The sequence below is a fragment of the Sitophilus oryzae genome, unplaced genomic scaffold (assembly GCF_002938485.1).
Source record: "Sitophilus oryzae breed Bouriz unplaced genomic scaffold, Soryzae_2.0 scaffold_1614_pilon_pilon, whole genome shotgun sequence".
NCBI classification, from domain to species: domain Eukaryota; kingdom Metazoa; phylum Arthropoda; class Insecta; order Coleoptera; family Curculionidae; genus Sitophilus; species Sitophilus oryzae.
Genome location: NW_022146297.1, coordinates 3520104 through 3543127, shown reverse-complemented (window position 1 = coordinate 3543127; position 23024 = coordinate 3520104). Strand labels below are relative to the sequence as shown.

Here is a 23024-nt window from a genome sequence, read left to right as displayed (position 1 = left end):
GTTTCCGGCAAAGGATGGCCCCTTGTTATGGAAAAAAATTGTGTGCATATTTGTTTCTCTGTCTTACTAACGGCAGAGCTATTAAATTAAAGGATTTTAAGGACATGTTAGAAAAAGTGTAGATAGTTTAAAATGTTGAAAAAGTAATAAACTAAAAATTAATAAATAATTTGATTTGCTTTCACAAAATTTGTATTAAAATGCCCGTTTGTCCATAGACCCCATTCGGTTACCTCTATCCACGTGCAGAATTTGGTTCCAATCGGCCCATAATTTAAAAAAATCCTGATGATTTCTTCCATTATAGGCATCGGTTTGAAACGTCCGTCGAGGGCGTCATCCTGTAGCCCGTCGCCAATTATGCCGAAATCGACCCTCATTTTTCTTCAATATCAAATCTTTAGTCCCACTCTGTTGAAGATTTAAACGAAATGTCGTATCGAACTTTGCAGGGTGGGACCGTGAACACCGTTACTCACATAGCGTACCCACCAAATTTCATACGGTGGGTAACCTACATAACAGACCATAGGGTACTTTTCAATATTAAACTCCATTGAAAAGAAGAATCAAGCGTAAAAGCAGATAATAGATACATTAAAAACATCATACTTTAAAAATGAGTAAAAGATAAATTTAATAATTAAGGTATTGAAATTTAGAAAACGTCAACATTTGAGATTTCCAATATTTTACCCAACCGTTTCGTATTAATTTAACCGATGCTTTTCAGGAACCGCACTTTACCGTAGTTTACCGGTCTGGTTCACCTGGTTTTGCAACGGAATGTTATAAGCCTCATTGTTTTCCACAGACACTTCTGCCAAAATCTAAATATGACAAAACTTTTACTCATCTGCCATTTACTTATGTCAGAACTGTCACCAGAGCTGTCACTGCCCATATTTTAGACGATATAAAATGACTGATAGAGTACTGTACAAGAATGGAGTTTGGGTATGGGACCAATACAACGATGGAGTTATGTTCACAGGGTTAGTATTCACATTTCTATTATATTTTTCTTTGGTATTTTTACAAATTAGTAGGTAGAAGAGGGTAGAAGGTAGTAGGTAGAAGAATAAAGTATACTCTGTTTTTTTTCTCAGGTAAGATTTCGACAGACGATGACAGAAGAAAAGCAGATGACGTCCCATACCAATCTATTTATTTTACTAAAAAAGTTTCTAATAATTTTTAAGTTATCTATGGATGGGTTTAAATATAAATCCGTCATGCGTCGTGTCTTGTTGTTTTTTAACCAGTTTTATTGGTTTATTTAAAAATGACAGATCGTATTTCAATTTTTATTGGTTTGACGGAACGATGAACGATAAACGGACGCCGATGCGTATGAACTCGCCTTTACATTTTTGTCATTTTTGACGCTTGTCAAAGTCTTGCCAAATTATAGGTTATAATTTTGTGTCAACTTTTTGTTAAATACCCTGCGTTTTGGAAGATGATGCATTTTGATTCGTATTATTACGTGTGTGTTTTGTGTCTTTTGAAGTCAAGTGGAGGAAAAATCGAGTGAAAATTAACTGTAGACCCAGAGCACAGTTTATGGTTAATACTCGCTGCCCAGGCAGAAAGTCTTATACACCCCATCGTTAAAGTTTGTATACCATCTCGTCGTAGATAAGTGCATCTTTGTATATGGTAGAAGGATCAAACTAAACACATACTAAAAACTGGAGTAGCTGTAAAATATCGACATCACACGATAGGTAAATAATGGATTTTAGTACTGCAGAAAAATAATGTCAAGAGGTACTGGTTTAAAAAATTAAGATTAAAGTTAATTAATCAACCTTCAAGGTATAAAATTTGGTAGGTGTTATTATTAATAAAATAGTTTGTTTTATTTACCTATGTTGTTTTATTTATTCCTGTGGAATATTACAAATTTGTATTTGTACATAAGTTATATTGATAAATATAATCATAAATGCGGGTAGTTTCATAAAGCTTGAAAGTAAAAAAAACAGTTCTTTTTTATATTTTTTGGTATGTAGTGTCTTTTTTTTTCTGTATGTAGTTTGTTTTGTATTAACACATACCGGTTTTATTAAATAAAATAACTCGATTACATTTTTTCAGTTTTATACAGTTTTTTTCACAATATTTTGAAGTAATCACTTGTCATCTTGTCAATCAAATTTTAAATATTTCCTGCTATGCGTTCCAGTTGTACCAACTTATTTCTTTGTATAATAAAATAAACTACTTTGAAATTAAAATGACAGATACATCTATCACTGTCAAGGATCTTTTAGTTGGACAGACTATACTTTCAGGTAACTGTAGTAATATCTATTATATGAAATATTATAAGTTGTATTTTTTAGATTTAAGAATGGGAATTGTAATAAGTTAGATCCTTTACAATATGGATAGAAGAAAGATCAAAAAGGCAATCTAACACCTATTCAATTAACAGACGATGTGGCGTAACCTAACCTAACTAAAATATTATTTTTTTGCAATAGCAAAGAGAGTCAGTGCTCTAAAAATTCTTGTAGAAAACTGGGTCTTAAATGTTCTTCAAAGTGTGGTCAGTGTACGAAATCAGTTGCACAAACTTTTGTATTTTAGTTGAGGACGAAAATGACGTTCAGAATGATGCCATAGCAGATTTTATTTAATAACTTTACTTTAATAATAATTTTTTTAACAATAATTTTACTTAATAAATAATATTTAAACGTTATTTTTAATTGTTTTAATGCTTAAATTTATACTTGGTTTATCTATATTAACACTATACTGTTAACGCAAAAATTATAGCTGATGAAAAAATTGGAAAATTTATAAAACGTATAGTAAAAAATTGCTCTATCTCAATTACTATTTATTTTAGAAAGAAAATGATTGAAGGTAAAATATTGTAAATTTAATTCTCTACAAAAAACATGTCATTAGTTTTAACGAAAAAAGTTATGCAAACGGAGATATTTGAAAAAAACGAAAAAATCCAAGATGGCGGCTGTTTTTTTCAAACTTCCCCCACTGGGACGGAATGGGACTTTTGAGGGGTTTAATAGGAGATCATTATCTACACATTCCCGTTGAGATCGGTTGGTTACTAATTTTTTCCACCTTTACATATAAAACTCGGCTACGTTTACTGGCCTATAGTCTAAAGGTGTGTTCTCATCTCTTAGTCGTACTGAATCAGGTGTCGCGTCGTTACTGAAAGACGGAAAATACGCTTGTGTTCATCGAATGCTTGTTATTTTGTTTTTTATATTTATTTTATAGTTTTTTGACAACCGTTGCACTCGTAAACATAAAATGTCCATAAAATTACAACCAGCTGTTCGAGAAGTATGTCAACAACTGGCATATGAGATGCAAAATATTCTGATGTATTAAAAACAACGAAAATGCCGTAAATAGCTATACTAGTGAAACTATATTGAAGGGATTCATTTTGGAAATCAATTCTTTCAATATTTCCTCAAAACTAGAAAATCTGAACGGAAAAATTCTCACACTTCTTACGTTCGTTATTTGTTGAGGAACATTGAATCAGTTAGTCCTAGGGTTGCCAGACATCCGAGATTCCTGGGAAAATCCTGGATTTACGTAAGTTGTCCCGGATCCCCAAAAATTATTAGCCCGTACGCTGACAGAGAATTTTTAGTCGGCTGACTATTTAGTTGCAAGTTTGTAACTAATGTTTTCTTATGGAGCAGAGCGCTTATCGACTATACTACTCTGTTTTTTTTCTGAGGTAAGATTTCGACAGACGATGACAGAAGAAAAGCAGATGACGTCCCATACCAATCTATTTATTTTACTAAAAAAAGTTACTAATAATTTTTAAGTTAACTATGGATGGGTTTAAATATAAATTCGTCATGCGTCGTCACTTGTTGTTTTTAACCAGTTTTATTGGTTTATTTCAAAAATGACAGATCGTATTTTAATTTTATTGGTTTGACGTAAGTTTGACGGAACGATGAACGACAAACGGACGCCGGTGCGTATGAACTCGCCTTTAGATTTTTGACGTTTGTCAAAGTCTTGCCAAATTATAGGTTATAATTTTGTGTTAACTTTTGTCAAATAACCTGCGTTTTGGAAGATGATGCATTTTGATTCGTGTTATTACGTGTGTTTTGTTTTTTGAAGTCAAGTGGAGGAAAAATCGAGTGAAAATTAACTGTAGAACCCAGAACACAGTTTATGGTTAATACTCGCTGCCCAGGCAGAAAGTCTTATACAGATACACCAATAAAGTTACTATCAATAAAGTTCGTATACTCGTCGTAGATAAGTGCATCTCGAATATGGTAGAAGGACCATACTAAACACATACTAAAAACTGGAGTAGCTGTAAAATATCGACATCACACGATCGGTAAATAATGGATTTTAGTACTGCAGAAAAATAATGTCAAAAGGTACTGGTTTAAAAAAATTAAGATTAAAGTTAATTAATCAACCTGTGAGGTATAAAATTTGGTAAGTGTTATTATTAATAAAATAGTTTGTTTTATTTATGTTTTATTTATTCCTGCGGAATATTACAAAATTGTATTTGAACATAAGTTATATTGATAAATATAATCATAAATGCGGGAAGTTTCATAAAGCTTGACAGTAAGAAATAGTTCTTTTTTATATTTTTTGGTATGTGGTGTCTTGTTTTTGTTTGTTTTTTATATACATTATATATTATTATATAATGTATATATTTTATATATACATACCGTTTTTTATTAAATAAAATAACTCGATTACACTTTTTCAGTTTTATACAGTTTTTTTCACATTTTTTGAAGTTACTTGTCAGTCAAATTTTAAATACATATATTAATTTCCTGCTATGCGTTCCAGTTGTACCAACTTATTTCTGTGTAAAATAAAATAAACTACTTTGAAATTTAAATGACAGACTCATCTATCACTGTCAAGGATCTTCTCGTTGGACAGACTATATAGTTCATATCAAATAAACTTTTAGTCACGTGATTAAACTTGACCGGCACAGCGTTGCCCACTTTTACATATTTTCTTTTAATCAAAATATTTTAGGAAATAAAATTAAATCTATACTAATATATAAAATATTTAAGTGACTGACATACTGATTAATCACGATCCTGCTCAAACCACTCAACGTAAGAAACTCAATTTTGGCATACAGGTTGATTCTAGGGTGTAGAGGTTCGATAAGAAGGGATTTTTCGAAATTCCAGTTCTAAGAGGGTGAAACCGCCCCTCAAATATTACAATATTTTTTATTTAAAAGATGGTCAAGTTTACGAAAAAACGCTTAAACACGTATATTTTATTTTGTTTTTTTACATATTTTAAGATTTTTTAAAAATGTATACAGGGTGTTTCGAAAAATCTGGTCATTGATTAATCACGATCCTGCTTAAAGCGCTTGACGTAAAAAGCTGATTTTTGGAAAACAGATTGACTTTAGAGGTTCGATAAGAAGGAATTTTTCGAAACTCGAATTCTAAGGGGGTGAAACTATCCCTCAAATATTAAAATATTTTTTATTTAAAAACCGGTGAGTTTTTCGGAAAAACTCTTAAACACGTATATTTTATTTTGTTGTTTTACATATTTTAAGATATTTTATAAATTTATACAGGGTGTTTCATAAAATATGACCATTGAGTAATCACGATTCTGCTTAAACTGCTTGACGTTTAAAGCTGATTTTTGGCAAACGGATTGACTGTGGAGTCTAGAGGTTCGATAAGGAGGGGTTTCTCGAATCTCAAATTCCAAGAGGGTGAAAACGCCCCTCAAATATTACAATATTTGTTATTTAAAAAACGGTTAGTCTTTCGGGAAAACGCTTGGACAAGCATAATTTATTTGGTTTTTTTACATATTTTGAAATTTTTTAAAAAGTCATACAGGGTGTTCCAAAAAGTTCGATAATTTCTTAACCACGATTCTTACTACGAAGCTTATTTTTGGCACACGGATTTTTCGAAAGTCAAATTCGAACGAGATGAAACTACCCCTCAAATATTATCAAGTTATATAATAATATTGTCATATTGTTTTTTTCTCATCCTGACATAAATGTGAGAAAATTTTATCCAGTTTGTATGTTAATGGAAATTCTTGCTTTGCAACGCGAACGAAGTCGCTGGTGCACGCTAGTTAATTATAAATATATAAACAGTTATCATTTACATCAACAAAACTCACCTTCTTACAGCGCTTAAGGGACATAAAGGGTACTACCGCTTTCCCGTTCAAAATATTTTAATAAAGTTGCGATTTGAGTTTTTTACGGCTATTAATCTATCTTGGACACTTCGCACTAAAAAAGGTTCTAAAAAGAACAATATTCGACTGCAAGGTCTGCTATTAATAAATCTGCGATTTATAAACTCATCATACAGTCTCAGAGCTTGGATAAAAGCTAATATCTGAAACGGTTTTACAAAGGTTAGTTCTCCAACTCCGATATCAGTCATACCAAAGTTTATAGCATGAATGGTGGTCGTCTCGGCGCACTCAGTGATGAGGTGCTCTGGTGTTTCCCCATTTTCCCCACAGAATCTGCATTTGCAGTTGTTTCTTAGCTTCAATCTACTGAGGTGTTTATTGAGGAGACAGTGTCCTTGGATTGTCACGGGGTGACAATCTGAAGATTGTGCTTACTAAAATGAAGAAAAATGTTCAAGCATTGATGAGAAATCAATGGTTGAACATTTTTCTTATATTGAAGTGTATTCTGGTGTATTGAAACTGAGAAATTTCTTCAAATGTTAGACCATGCCATTCAGAATAAGCCGGTCAGTGTATTTCAAATGATTATCTCAAATGATAAAATTAGATAACTAACACAGAAATACGGAATTATGTCGTTAGATCAAACTAGTGACAGTATGAGTTGGACATGCTGATAATAAATGCATAAGTGACTCGGGCTGTTGTTGACATTGTCTTCATTTAACATCGGCATATTGGCAATGTCAGTAAACTTACTATAGTACAAATATGCATTTATAATTATTTATTCTGAGACGCTTTTTGTTTTAGTGATATCAATTTCTTTGTTATTGTTATTATTCTTTTTAGGAAAGATGCGATCCAACAGGTTGCTTCAAATTGCAGTCGAAGTTCAAATATATCACGTTCTATTTCTGGTCGGAAAAATATAGATATCGAAATTCAAGTTATGGATACGTTAGACGGTTACGCTAAAGTATGTAACTTAAGTATTTCAAATTGTTCTGGTCTATTCAAATTTATTATAACAATAGGCAAAATTTCGGAAACATTATCAGAGGAAAGTTAAAGTTGGCGATGTCGCTGTTGCTACTATACAAGACGTCAAAGATGTTGCCATATTTACTTCAAAAGTGAGCGACTTGTCTTTGGAATTTATATCATACTTCCATACAGCGGTCATGGATCGATTTTTGAGATCAATGATTGTTTACTTTCAATATTATTTGCAGGTAAATTTTGTTATCACATGTGTATTGAATGTAATTTAGTGTAATTTTTTATTTTAACACCAACAAAATCCAGACAAATTTGAATTTTTTATATTTTAAGTTTACTTTTAACAACTACTCTCGGTCAATACATAGCATATCATCGAAAAAAAGCGCCCAGTTATATTATTTTTCAATTTCGTCAACAACGATGTTGGACTTCCTCAGACTAATGGACTACCCGGTACATTGGTATATAGATTTGGAACAGAATGCAAAGAAGAAGAGCAGAAACTTCTCGACAACTCCGCCACCCTCGTGTAATAGTTCTAGAAGATGAAATAAGGGACAATTTAGCCGATCTGCGTAGTATGGTGTCCAGAGATTACGCCGCTATTTTGTTGGGCCTAGAAGATGTGAAAATGTTTCATCACATGAGCAACAAAAACAACGACTCCCTCTCGGACAAAGATAGGAAATTGTTCGAAATATTGTGTTTTATGACGGTGAAAGTAGTATGGATAGCTCTGTTTCGAAAAAACCTTCCATTATTAGGTAAACTAACTGTTAATAAAAATATTTTTCAGATGCTACTAAATTGTATATTATATTATACTAAGGGCTGGCAAAGGTTAGTCTTGGGTCGAGATTTCCGTATGTAAGAAGAGTACAATGCGTTTATAATGTACTGAACAAAGAGAGGACAGTAAACACGTTGCCAAACGTATGAAATAAACCGAGAAACTGTGCACATCGCTAAGAGACGTGGAAGGGGATATAGAAGATTTGTCGCAGTTAACCGGTCGACCCAATCAATACCTCTGTCAGTACTTAAAGTTCTAGGGAAAAGTGTACGTCATGCGTTCAGCTTCACGATTTAATTACGTCTCGTGATACTTGATTTGTTTATTTATTAACGAGTCGTTGTAATTTTCCGTATAGCTTGAATTTTTTAAGTGCAAGCTAGAAACACTTGCATTTTTGGTAAAAATAAGTGGAATTGAGTGGGTGTTCGATAGTGGTCGCGCTATTAGAACTCTGAATTCAAAATCGATATCTCGAAATCTATTAGAAATAATAGATTGTAGTTTTTTCAAGAACTTTGTTAATAGTTCTGCTGTATTTTCTTTGTAGACAGTATGTGAAAATCTTTATCAATAAAAAAATTACACGATTGCTGAAAATTGCTATGCTCTAAAAGTAAATGGATGGATTGTTTACAATTTTTGAATGGAAAAAACAACCTTATCGATTTTTTCTTATGTAAACATATTGTAAAATTTCCGATCTTAAAAATAAAAAAAAGTTTCAATATCTAAAGTGGTTCTTGAGTTATGATAGCCTGTTATGTGTTAAAAAGTTGAGTTTTTAAATTATCGCGATTACTGACGTTTTCTCGTTATAAAAAAATGACACCCTAACGATATCCTTATAATTCCATTTCAGATGCTCAGAAACAGGTCTAATGATTTTATCTAGTTATCTCTTGAAAAAAAAGTCTTTTAAAAATAAACGGTTTGCGATCGTGATTTTACTTTACTTGATAGGGTAGGGCGTATCGGCAACGCCGCAACAGCATACCGTCGCGCGTCGCGCCGGTCGGTGGCATTTCTCTCACTCCGACTTAATAATCCCTATGCGCTTTACTTCCACACATGTAAATGCCGACCCAAAAGTAACAGTTGCCAGCACGGTATACATATATATTCCGGTGAAGTTTATTCAAGTCAGTCTTACTTTTTATACGGGCTGTCCCATTTTAGTTAAACTTATACGGTATCTCCGTTATTAGTAAAGGTAGAAGTGTGCGGTTTACACAAACCTATACCACTTTTTTGTCAAATGGAAGATGCCGTAAACAAAATTTTCATAGCCCTCTGAACTCTCGCGTTTCTGAGCTACAAGTTTTTTTGGAACTTTTCCAATTTGGGACACCCCCTGTATCTCTGTTATTTTTAAAGGTATCGAAAAGGTGAAAACTGTTTATTGTAGAACTTTTTACGTAGAATACAGTGGCGTTTGTTCTTCTAGGAAAATAATTTTTAAAGATATGAACTAAAGTTATGATTTCTTAATTGGAACACTTTGTATACTTATAAATTATATGATCTGGCTTGCCATAAGCTTCTCAAAAATATATATCACTCTATATTTATTTTCACTATTTACTGCAATATTTAAAAGTCTTTATTAAAAAATCATATTTATTAGTAGGCAATGATTGATAATAAAAGAAACTAAAGAATTATTATAAGTATACTGCTACCTGTCTCTTGTTTTATTTTGGGGGCCACTAATAAATTTTTTATACAGGCTGTTCGGAAATTAATGCAATAAAATTTGATCATAGATTCTTGAAAAAAAAATAGGTGACCAGTATTTTTTATTTTTGGCATGTGGCGTGTGGTCCCCCTTTTCAGATTTACAGCCCCCTGAATTTCGCCCCTAAAAGAGTTTTTTTTAATATCTCAGGGCCCTGTTGGACGAAAATCACTAAATTTGGTACACGTTGTTTTACCATAAAATGAAATTTTTTGATGCTATTAACTTTTTTTATTTTCATCAGTGGCGTCCCTACGGTATTTAAACTAAATATTTGTGAAGAAAAAAATGGTAAGCCACTGTTCTTTTTAAATAAACAATTGTTTTTAAAATCTACATTAAATTTGGAACAAATTTGATCTCTTGACTTTTTTTTGTTACGACGCGACGCGACGCACCGTTTTCGCGTAAAAAAATAAAAACCATTTTCATACATGACTAAATCGCTAAAATTTTACCGTAAATTTCAATGGCAATATTTTTAAAACAGCAAACTTAATTTTTAAACGTTTTTTTAATTTTGCTATGAACATTTACATTAAAATTTTAGCGATTTGGTCATGTATGAAAATGGTTTTTATTTTTTTACGCGAAAACGGTGCGTCGTAACAAAAGAAAGTCAAGAGATCAAATTTGTTCCAAATTTAATGTAGATTTTGAAAATAATTTTTATTAAAAAAAACAGTGGCGTACCATTTTTTTCTTCAATAACATTTAGTTTAAATACTGTAGGGACGCCACTGATGAAAATAAAAAAAGTTAGTTAAGAGCATCAAAGAATGTCATTTTATGGTAAAACAACGTGTACCAAATTTAGTGATTTTCGTCCAACAGGGCCCTGAGATATTAAAAAAAAACTCTTTTTAGGGGCGAAATTCAGGAGGCTGTAAATCCGAAAAGGGGGGCCACTGGCCAACAATAAAAAATACGGGTTACCTATTTTTTTTCAAGAATCTATGACCAAATTTTGTTGCATTAATTTCCGGACCCCCTGTATATTAGGGAAACTTAATTCTCTACCGCTGTTTGTAAATATTGGAAGCTATCGTACCGGAACTTTTAGATATTCCTTTAGCTAATTTACGGAAAATATACTTTCAGCAAGATGGGGCTCCCCCTCACAACTTTGAAAGTATTAGAATTTTGTTAAATTATTATTTCTCAAATCAATGAATTGGAACCAATGGACCCATATGATGATTCCCTGATTCCCGGATTTGTCCGTTCTCGATTTATGATTTTGGAGATTTTTGAAATATGAAATCTATCGTGACAACTACAACAATGTCGAATACCTGGAAAATGCTTTAATAATGCAAGCTTTTTGATATTTGCCAACCCATCTCGTTGTAATAAATTCCGTTATAAAAATATATTCAGAGATTCAGTGGTAATAGTTCAAAAGTAAAATATATCAATCCCAAATAAAATTTTAATATGTGTATGACTATTTTAGTAAATTCCATTTTGATTTTTTTGTCATTTATCACAGCCCACTAATAAAAAAATGATATATTTTAAATATTGCAGTAAATAGTAAAAATAAATATAGAGTGTTATATATTTTTGTGAAGCTCATAACAAGACGGATCGAATGATTTATAAATATATAGGATGTTCCATTTGAAAAGACATAACTCTAGTTCATATTTTCAAAAATATTTTTTCGTAAAAAAACAGACTACGCCCCTATATTCTACGCATAAAGTTCTACAAGAATTAGTTTTCACCTTCTCGACATCATCCACAATAACGGAGATACTATCCCAAATTGCAAAATTTTTAGAACCCTGTAGCTAGGGCTATGAAAATTTTGTTGACAGCATCTTTCGTTTGAAAAAAAGTGGGACAAACTTAACAAAAAACTTTACTTATAACGTAGATACCGTATGATTTCAACCAAAATGGGACACCCTGTACAAACTAAGACCAGTCTGGCTCATCATTACTATAAAATTTTAGTGACACAAATTACACATTGACAATAAATGTGAAGTTAATAAGTTGATAATATTTAATTTTAGAAAGAGAAACTAATAGATTGTTGAGAACATTATGTTTCAGTCCTGTTGAATCATCGGGGGTACCTCTGCCCCAAGCAACTTCAGAAGAAGAGCGTCTCCTTACTGGCAAAGCTTTCAAAAATGAGAAAAGATTACTTCACAGATCTCCAATAATACAGGAAATTATTTTCGATAATCACGATTATCGAATGTTGGCAATTGGTTTGAAAAATATAAAGGGGTAAGAAAGCAACCAAGAGTTAATAAGACCTCTTTAAGGTCAGTGTTACGCTATCAAATTTTTTTGTCAAAGTATCTTTTATAAAAGATATTTGATGAAATAATTGACAGTGTTAATATACAATATTTTATAAAATCACACATATTACACTGTTAAATTATTTGACAAAATAAAATCTTTGACAAAGAAATTTGATAGTGTAATACTGGCCTAATAGATTAGATTTTTGATGTGGCGATGCTCGTATGATCCTCCTGCTCCGGTACTCAGGCTAAGCTGAAATTACTAGGCTCCTCCACATACATACATACATACTACCATTACTCGCTGACGAATATTCGACACGCTTCAAAGATGGTCACGCAAGGCATTTTCTTTCATGAACTTTTTTGTGACTGAAAACCCCGATACGATGTTATTTACCTACCGCACTCCGGACATTCAAAAATCTCATTGCTTTGTTGCCCTTTACTTTTTGGTTGTCGGTGTTAACTGAGTTTACAATTCTTCTCCATTGAGTTCTATTGTGCACTGCTTCTACCCACTCATTCTGCATGTTAATCCCCTTTAAGTTTTCGTAGAAAATGTTTTTGTACCTTTTGAGTTGTCCACCCGGCCTCCTCTACGGTATGTCTACAAGCTCACCGTAAAGGAGAGATTTTGGTATGCGGTTTTCTTGCATTCTGCATACGTGACCAGCTCATCTTAAGCGGGATTTTGTAACCATAACTTCAATACTCTCGCAGTTAGCTTTTTCAAGGACCGATACGTTTGAGACATGATTGAACCACCGGATTCTTAAGAGTTGTCTAAGGTGTCTCTGTTGCAACTTGTTTAATGCGTTCATGTGTCGGCGGTACGGCACCCAGGTTTCGCTCCCATATAACATGGTGGGGATTATAATTGCTTGGTACACTGCAAGTTTCGTTTTTGTACTCAAGTCATGATTGTAGAAAACCCTGTCTTTTAATTTCCAGAGTGCTCTTGAGGCGCTGCTAATCCTGTGCTGAATTTCAGATTCGATATTGGACTTTTCCGAAATCAAACTGCCGAGGTAATTAAATTCCGCTACATATTCCAATAGTTCTTCTCCAATTTTTATAGCATTGTTATGATCTTCAAGGGGAGTGCACATGATTTTGGTTTTGTCGATGTTTAGCTTAAGGCCCAAAGCCTCGTATGCCCAGGTATGTGTGTTCAACATTTCTTGTAATTGTTGTAACGTGTTTGCAATTAGGGTTCCCAACTTGAGCATCGGCGATTCCGGGACAATTATTTTTAAGCTTTTCAATAATCGAAACAAAACAATAACTATTAGAAATTAAAGTAGTAGCAATTTTTTTTTGTAGTAGCCCAAGTAGCATTTTCACGACTTGCGACCACATATTTACTAAACACAACGTTGGATTAGTTACAAAAAATAGTTAGCTCCGTACCTTGGGTATTAAAATAAATGTAAACGTTGTTGTAACGTTGTGCCGACGTTGAACTAGTATTACAACAATGTAAAAGCTTCTGCGACGTCGAATAAACGTTGTCTTGTAACCATTTTTGCTTAAGTGATCTTTAGGTGATTCGGACAACGTAGTTACAATGTTGGGCAATAAAGAGTTTTCCGACGTCACTTTCTGGACCTATTCCAACGTTATGCAAACGTCGTCTGTTTTACTAATTCCAACGTTGTTTAGATTTCCTTATTCTTACTTTGGTAGGACGTCGAGCCACTACCTTTTTGCAACTGTATTGAACCATAACCTTAAATTTTAAATTTTCAACTCATTGTTCTGTTCAGCCAGACAGTTCAGTGCTATTTTTGTTTTTATAAAAAAACTTAATTAAAGATAAGAAAGGTACATATAAAACTAAATTTAAATATACATCGACATATTACCGATACTTTATCCACTCGGATAAAACTACGGCGGCACGAGGTAGACTCTAGGATGACTAAATTAGGCAATCTTGCGACTAGTATACTACCTGTTAAGGCTGAACTGCGACTTTATTAGTCCAGTATGCGACTACTCGAACTACTCCATCTTAATCTCCAAAACAACAAAGTGAAAGCTGCCATGTTGTTGAATAAGAAAATGTTTCGTTCCTAAAATAGCAATTCCTGCTTTTTTAATACATTAACTTGAAATATTTGACCCTAAACATCACGCGGAAACAATTTTTTTCGACTGCGAATAAATTATTCCCATTTTACTAAAAAAAAAATCAAGAAATTTTTTAAACTTCTTTAATTTTAAGGCCCATTAGTATTTTTCAAAGTAGAAACAATACATTTATCAATAAAGTTGTTTGCGTTTAACTTTATTGCCTTGGGTAACGAGTTACAGAGTCGGTTAAAGTGTTTCAATAATTATGATCTACAAACATCCACACTTAAATACTTTTGTTTTGTTTTCCTTTACTGCCATCTGGCATATGTCTCTAACTAAATCATAAAAATAATATTTTTACTATAATTATCCCAATTTAGGATAAAACGCGACTTAGACGCCATATCATTATAGTTTTATATTTCTGTGAATTAGGATTTTAAACAACGTTGCAGTTTGTACTAAATTAGGCTACTAGCCAACGTCGGTATCCAACGTCGCGCGTCGTTTCGACCCAAAAATTATTCTCCAAACTAGTGCAGACTAGGGTTGGCACGAGGTTGTGCCGACGTTGCGCCCCGACGTTTGGTCGCGTGACACAACGTTGTCCCGACGTCAAAATGCTGCTTGGGATATTATGTGTGCAGTACACACTTTTTTAGTTTCCAGGTCCCGGCCAAGGCAAAACTTTCGCCGGGACAAACTTTCTGATTCCTGGTTAATCCCGGCCAAACCGGGACGGTTGGGAACTCTATTTGCAATTAGAGCGCAGTCATCAGCGTATTGAAGTTCTGTGATGAATTTTGTACGTGTTTTTGCCCTGAGTCTTTTTATGTTGGACAGACTGCCGTCATATCTGTATGGTACGCCCAATCCTCTCTCCTGCAGTTTGCTGTCCACTATAATGGAGAGCGCTGCCATGAATATGTTGAATAGGAGAGGCGCTAAGACAGATCCCTGCCTAACTCCTGTATTTGTCAGGAAGAGATCGCTCAGTGATCCATGATGTGACACTCTTGACTGGTTGTTATTATAGAGGCTTTTATACACTGTAAGAAATTTGTTGGGTACTCCAAACTTATGTCAAACCGAAAAATCAAACCGAAAAATTATGTCAAACCGCCTGTTAGAAAAAATCCCTCCCGAATCGCAAGCGGGTTTTCGTACCAACCGCGGCACCATCGATTCCATATTTTTCATCCGCCAACTACAGGAAAAAGTAAAAGAGCAGCAGTCTAAACTTTATGTTGCATTCATCGATCTAACAAAAGCCTTCGAGTCTGTGAACAGAGATGCACTTTGGACAATTAGGCTCCTCCAATGTATTTAGAGTACGCATATAATCCCACACTATTCCACAAAAATCCCCTTTTAGAACTTTTTCTTTAATGGCTATCAGCCGGAGTACGATAAGACTACGTATAAGACTAACCCTGTGAACAATCACGAGGTGGCAGTTCATTTACTTTAATTTCTTAACACGACAGATTCTAGAGTTCTAAAGGGGGATGTTTTGTGCACTATTCTAGTACGGTAGTATTAGTACTAAAATTAGTTAGTATTAGTAGACAGTAGTATTATACAACAGTAGTAGTATTCTACCATGGCCATACCAAACCAAACATATTCATTCTTATATTGCATAAATTGTCCAGGACGATCAAATTTATTTTAGCCAATTGCTGTCCTCCTACCCCCGCCCCGTAAAATATGCTTTTGCAGATATATAGATTGCATATTTACAGAGCCGACGAACGAATACGGTATCTAGAGATCGCTTACGCAGCTCCAGAAGAACTATTGGTAGAATCTGGAATTGCTGTAGGGGTCTTGGGAGTGGACAGAAAATATCTAGACACGATTTTGAAACCAAAAGAAATTTCTACCACGGTAAAGATAAGCAGTCTAATGAAAATCGGCGAATTTAATTTACCTCCAAGAAAAATAGATCCGTAAGTAAAAAATAAATAAAAATTATACCCGGTGCGTCTCAAAAGACGCTCACCCCTATAACTTTTTTAATTTTTCAAATAAAAAAACGAGATTTGGTATGTTAGTATATAACATAAATAAGGATTAATTGACGCATTCAATTGTTTTTGGTCCCTTCCTATTTCACCCGAAATGACAACAACTTTTGATTTTTAAATGAAACCCTCGGTATTTTTTTACTTTATTCGATAGAAAATGACATTCTGAATAGAATGACATATCATATGTCAACTTTTGATATTTTTCCTCAAAAAAATGGTCTTTTAAATTTCAATCTAGAGTGCCATGGCTATGTTAAAAACACTAATTCTTAATCAAGGAGCCTTGGAAAAATAGATTTGATCTTTTAATGTTTTTAGTGTCTTGTCCTGGCCGGATAAAAAATTCCAAAATCGTATTTTTAATCATATCTCAATTTTTTCAAATGGAACGAGGTTGGCTCATTGGCATATTTGGAAAAAGCATTTTTTTACGAATAATTTGATACCGCATACTTGGTATTTCGAGTCAAATTTTCATTATGAACCGCATCTTACAATTTTATATAAACCATATGCGGAAATGTCAAAAGTTGACATATGATATGACATTCTATTCAGAATATCATTTTCTATCGAATAAAGTAAAAAAATACCGAGGGTGTCATTTAGAAATCAAAAGTTGTAGTTATTTCCGGTGAAACAGGAAATGACCAAAAATAATTGAATACGTCAATCATTTCTAATTTATGTCATAGTACAAAGGCCTATAAGATTTTTAAACAAATTTACAATACCAAAGCATAAAACATCGCTTTTTAGTCGCTCGTTTACATACAATGCCGTAAAACTATATAACGCATTACCTGAAAATTTTAAAAATCTGTCACTTACATCCTTCAGATACAATATAAAACGATATTTCCTAACCTCCGATACATAATGAATTTATAGTATAATCTATGCATATTGTTATCTGTTTTATTTTATTTTTTCTTAACATCATGTTGGATAATTTATTTATGTTTTTTTTTAATATTGTATATTGTAAGTATATTGAACATAATATAAGAAAATGTAATTTATGTTTGGGTTAAGTGGTAGAATAGCTTACAGCTAAACTTCGCCCACAAATTGTAACTATACTCTGTTTTTTTTCTCAGGTAAGATTTCGACCAATGACTAAAGAATACAAGGACAAATAGCAACCGAGACCAAACTGTGACCATTCTTCCAAATAGTGCCGTGGCACATATTTTTCTTAACATAGCCGCTTGAAGCGATATTTATATTTTTGATAAATATTTTCACTACGCCTCTGGTGTGTCCTGTGGTATCATACTAATTAATTACGAAAAAAACGTATTAAAATTTTAACAAAAGGTACAAAACTAGTATCGACGTATAGGACATATCCAGTACATATAATATCAGAAAAATAATTATCGAATTCAATAAAAAAAAACGCTAAAATGGTGTAGTGGACTGTTTATTTCCTTATAAAACGTAACTCCTGGATCTTTCTTATCATTGCGCATTTTACACTTGAAAGCTGAACAAATTACCATTGTAATAAAGTTTATACAAAGTTCACTACACATACCCAACTATTAAAAATCGCTAAAATTGTCGCTGATGAACAGCTGATGATTCATTCGTTATGTCCAAAAAAATGGCGTCTAAAGGTCACAAATTTTGCTGCAGCCCGTATATGACCGTTACATGTCCATGTATTCTTTAGTCATTGATTTCGACAAGATTTCGACAGACGATCCAATCTATTTATTTTACTAAAAAAAGTTTCTAATAATTTTTAAGTTAACTATGGATGGGTTTAAATATAAATCCGTCATATGTCGTCTCTTGTTGTTTTTAACCAGTTTTATTGGTTCATTTCAAAAATGACAGATCGTATTTCAATTTTATTGGTTTGACGGAACGATAAACAACAAACGGACGCCGATGCGTATGAACTCGCCTTTAGATTTTTGACGCTTGTCAAAGTCTTGCCAAATTATAGGTTATAATTTTGTGTCAACTTTTTATTTTTTTTGGCGTCTTGGAAGATGATGCATTTTGATTCGTGTTATTACGTGTGTTTTGTGTCTTTTGAAGTCAAGTGGAGGAAAAATCGAGTGAAAATTAATTGTAGACCCAGAACGGAGTTTATGGTTTGTGTTTATAGTTAATATTCCCAGGCGGAAAGTCTTATACACCAATAAAGTTACCATCAATAAAGTTCGTATACCATCTGGCCGTAGTAGATAAGTGCCTCTCGAATATGAACCATACTAAACACATACTAAACACTGGAGTAGCTGTAAAATATCGACATCGCACGATAGGTAAATAATGGATTTTAGTACTGCCGAAAAATAATGTTAAAAGGTACTGGTTTAAAAAAATTAAGATTAAAGTTAATTAATCAACCTTTAAGGTATAAAATATTTATGGTAAGTGTTATTATTAACAAAATAATTTGTTTTATTTATGTTGTTTTATTTATTCCTGTGGGATATTACAAATTTGTATTTCGTACATAAGTTATATTGATAAAAATAATCATAAATGCGGGAACTTTCATAAAGCTTGAAAGTAAGAGTCTTTTTTTATATTTTTTTGGTATGTGGTGTCTTGTTCTTGTTTGTTTTGTATTAACACATACCGTTTTTTATTGAATAAAATAACTCTATTACATTTTTTCAGTTTTATACAGTTTTTTTTTCACAATATTTTGAAGTAATCACTTGTCAGTCAAATTTTAAATATATTAATTTCCTGCTATGCGTTCCAGTTGTACCAACTTATTTCTTTGTAAAATAAAATAAACTACTTTGAAATTAAAATGACAGACACATCTATCACTGTCAAGGATGTTCTCGTTGGACAGACTATATTTTTTTTATAGTACAATTAAGACAATTTATTATTATTATTATTATTATTATTATATATTAACATACCAAATCTCGTTTTTTATATCTAATTTGATTGATATTGCAGCTTTGAAATCTGCTGCATCTAGCCTATATGAGAATATGTGTGAAAATATTATATTAAAATAAGTCAATTTATACATACCTATAATGACTATTATAAAGTTTTATATATTTTGTTCTAGTGAGCCTATTTTGATTATCTTTTAAGCAATTTGTAGCTAAATTATTTGACTTTTTAGTAACTCCTTCTAAATTAAAAATGATAGTTCCCATCTGTCAATTATACGAGGGAACAAAACATGTCATTTTGGTGAAAGTTGGCCCTGTTGAATATGTTAAAAAAGCAGGGAATTTGAAAATAATTTCATCATCTAGTTGCATCTTTTCACAGTAGATTATTTTTTGGTACATCACAATAGCTTTTTTTTGAGATATTGGCTTTTGAAGAAGACACTAACATTTTAATTAGTAATATTTACATTAAAAGTAATATTTACATTAAACCATGCCTTTGCTTTTGGTCCCAGTCAAATAGTGTTTATGATTGTCACTGTTATGATTGTCACTATATGAATGTCGAAAATATATACTTTTTTAATTTTTAAATAGTTAGTTCAAAAATTATTTGGAAAAAATCGAAACTTCTACAGCCTGTATCTCAGAAATGAAGCTTTTTAGGGCATACATTTAGACGAACTTTTTATGTATTTTTATCTGCAGAAAATTCTGGCGAATTTTTCCGAATACAATTTAGACCACCCTATATACAGGGTGCTACAAATTCGAGGTACAAGCACTGGTATCTCGGAAACCGTAATAGATACGAAGATGGTTAAATTGGGGCAAAGTTGCGTCTTGGGATGTTCACCAAGATGCCATCAAAAAAGTTTTAAAAATTTCCAAGATCGCTGAGTTTTTTGGAAAAAAACGGATTTTTTTGAAAATCAATTTTATTTTTTCCTGTCGTTACTTTTTAGAAAATCAAAAAACTAATTGCACATTCTTATTGTCCCTTTATTAGAGTCACCTGATAGTATTTTTAGATTTTCAAATTAGCAATAGTTTTTGAGATACAGAAGCCAATTTAATTTTTTTAAATACGGACCTGCATTTTTTATTTCAGATTTTGTAAGAACTCGATCTCCCGAGTACAATGATATGCCACACTTTATACCTTTTTTTTTGTTTTGGGTACCTTAACAACGAAACTATTTAATTATTATTTAAAATAATTTCAAGTCCGACTCTGGTTTTTTAAATTATTTAGTCTGATTATAATTATCACAACAATAATAATCAGGGCTAATTAACAATGAATAAGGAAAATCGAGCCAATTAAGAGATTCAAATAAATGATATCCAGGTCGGCAATTTAAAGATATTATTTTTATTTTTTTTATTGTGAATTTTACGATCTAATCATATGCATCATATTAATCATAATTTTTATAAATAATTGCTATTTATAATAAGACGCTCCAGCTTCCTGCACTTACCTAAAATCAGGTTATCTCTTTCCTGAGACGGAAGGATTTCTTCACGCTATACAAGACCAAGTCGTCCCTACCAGAGCATACATTAAAAATATTCAAGGCACTAATATTGAATCAGATAAATGTAGAATGTGCGGGAAAGAAGTTGAGTCCATACAGCACATTATAGGGGGGTGCTCCCCGCTGGCCCCCGGAGAGTACTTGGCTAGACATAATATGGTGTGTAAGGTGATTCATCAGGGATTGTGTAAAAACTTTGAGTTAGTAAAAGATCTCAAACCCACTCACAAATACATACCTGCATGGAAGGCGGAGAATGGTGATACTGTCATATACTGGGATACTCCGATTATAACTGTCACTGCGGTGCCCCACAATAGACCGGATATAGTGGTTATTGACAAAAAGAATAAGCATGGATGGATTATAGATATTGGTGTGCCACTTGATGAAAATGTGCAGAGAACTTATTTAGAAAAGATTGCTAAGTACAGTGAATTGAATTACCAATTGAAACTGGTTTATAACCTAAATAAAGTACATATAATTCCATTCATTATTTCAGCTAACGGTTTATTCCATAAGAGCTTTTCTAAAAATCTCAAAATTCTCCATCTTAACAACCCATCCTATCTACTTGAATGTCAGAAGTCTGCAATATTGGGAACTTGCCGAATAGTCCGTAAAGTTTTACAATGTTAGCCCGCACAGTGAACCTCTTGGAAACTAGTTTCCCGAGATCACTTGTCAACCAGACATAATAGCTGTGAAAAAAAATCAACTACAACTAGTTTCTAACGATCTACATGTTCGAAATGGTTACCACTCTCCTTGTTGCACAAATTTATTTTTCATTCAATTTTATTTATAGCTCTTTGAACACATTTTCTTCTTTTACTTCTGAATGCATTTTGTACTCTTTATTGTAAATGTTGAAATGTATTGATTTCACTTTTACAAATGGCATCAAGTAATGCCCCCCGCCCCTTGGCGACAGGTCCAGGAACCTCGCTGGTCATTATACTGCTCTACAATTTCCAATTCATCTTCCAGGGAAATGATTTGATTTTTTATATTATATTATTTTTTATTATTTTACTGCATTTGATTTTCCGTATTCAATGTTTTACCACACGTCATTGTTAAGTTTGAATGCTAATCAACATTGTAACGATGAATAGATTAAATATTAAAAAAACACAGCCGAACTTGACTACTTAGTGTAAATAAATTGTGTTCAAATGTCTGAAACAAAAAAATATTAAGTGTGGCATATCGTTTTACTTAGGAGACCGAGTTCTTTCAAAATCTGAAATAAAAAATGCAATTCCGTATTTAAAAAAAATAAATTGGCCTCTGTATCTCACAAATTATCAGCTAATTTGAAAATCTAAAAATACTATCAGATAGCCCTAATAAAGTGGCTATGAGAATGTGCAATTGATTTTCTAAAAACCGAGTTATATATAAAAATAAAATTAATTTTCAAAAAAATCCGTTTTTTCCAAAAAACTCAGCAATCCTTGAAACTTTTTTGATGGCATCATCTTGGTGAACATCCCAAAGCGCAACTTTGGCCCAATATAACCATCTTCATATTTATTATGGTTACCGAGATACCAATGCTCGTACCCCGAATTTGTAGCACCTTGTATAGCATTTAGTCATGTATAGAGATTTTAATTTAGCTTAAGTTGGTAGTTTGCTTTTCTAATGCAATTTTACATACCTATGACCAATTCCAATACATCGGCCGTTGAAATTAGACGAGTTTCAACTAGTAAGTATTTATAATTATTATTAATTGAAATATTGAAACGATTTAGAAAATGGAAATATTCCGATACGTTGCCAGAAGAACCGTGTTTTTACCGGGAAACACAAGCGACCAGAGCAAATAGAAGGGCCCAATGTAAAAAATGGAGGAGCTACGTGGATGCGGAAGGCATATTTTTCGACGATAGTTCGGATGTGAGCTCGATTTTAAATTTAAGGACATCTATTGTAGCGAAAGAAAAAGTGTCTAATACGCAAAATGCAAACATAAATTAAACGTTTTAGACAGATTTAAAATGCATTTTTATTCAACGATAAGCTTAATGAAATGGAATTTGCTGGTTTACGATCAGGAATTAAACAACCTTTTATTTCAAAAATTATCAACGTTTCAACGTGTATTTTCGTCTTTATCAAGGCTATTTTCCGCTAATAAAAGCTACAAAAATACACGTCGAAACTTCAGCAATTTTTTAAATAAAACGTTGTTTAATTCCTGGTCCTAAACCTGCGAGCACCATTTCATTTATAACAGAAGGACGCATATCTACCACAATAAGCTTAACCTTTAACCGTTAGCACATTTGCAATGCCTCCTATATGACACCGATTGCTCGTCTCTACCAGTTAGGAATTACACTGGATCAAAGTGCACGCCAATCCCTCATCGGGCGGAACGAAAAAGGTGCCGAAGTGCGCCGCAGGAAACCTTGCTAAACGTGGAAAAACACTTTTCTTGTGTAGG

At 32.7% G+C, this 23024-nt stretch overlaps 2 protein-coding genes across 2 annotated transcripts in view; one reads left to right on the top strand and one right to left on the bottom strand.

Moving 5' to 3' along the window:
* The window catches only part of LOC115880110 (ventral anterior homeobox 1-like), a 38182-nt gene that overhangs the window by 8002 nt on the left and 7156 nt on the right, over nucleotides 1-23024 (bottom strand). The gene's annotated exons all lie outside the window — the stretch shown is intronic.
* Nucleotides 887-22560, top strand: LOC115880109. The gene is made up of 7 exons (XM_030897235.1): nucleotides 887-995; nucleotides 7069-7195; nucleotides 7254-7451; nucleotides 7691-7985; nucleotides 11777-11996; nucleotides 15847-16053; nucleotides 22330-22560. The coding sequence occupies exons 1-7, from the start codon at nucleotides 922-924 to the stop codon at nucleotides 22553-22555; spliced, it is 1347 nt and encodes a 448-aa protein (XP_030753095.1). The 5' UTR covers nucleotides 887-921; the 3' UTR covers nucleotides 22556-22560.

What these genes read in the sequence shown, in the direction of transcription:
- LOC115880109 (XM_030897235.1), top strand. Translation starts at nt 922, where the DNA reads ATGACTGATAGAGTACTGTACAAGAATGGAGTTTGGGTATGGGACCAA. An exon ending in GATGGAGTTATGTTCACAGG is followed by an intron (nt 996 to 7,068) that starts GTTAGTATTCAC and finishes TATTCTTTTTAG; the next exon opens with GAAAGATGCGATCCAACAGG. An exon ending in CCTCCAAGAAAAATAGATCC is followed by an intron (nt 16,054 to 22,329) that starts GTAAGTAAAAAA and finishes GAAACGATTTAG; the next exon opens with AAAATGGAAATATTCCGATA.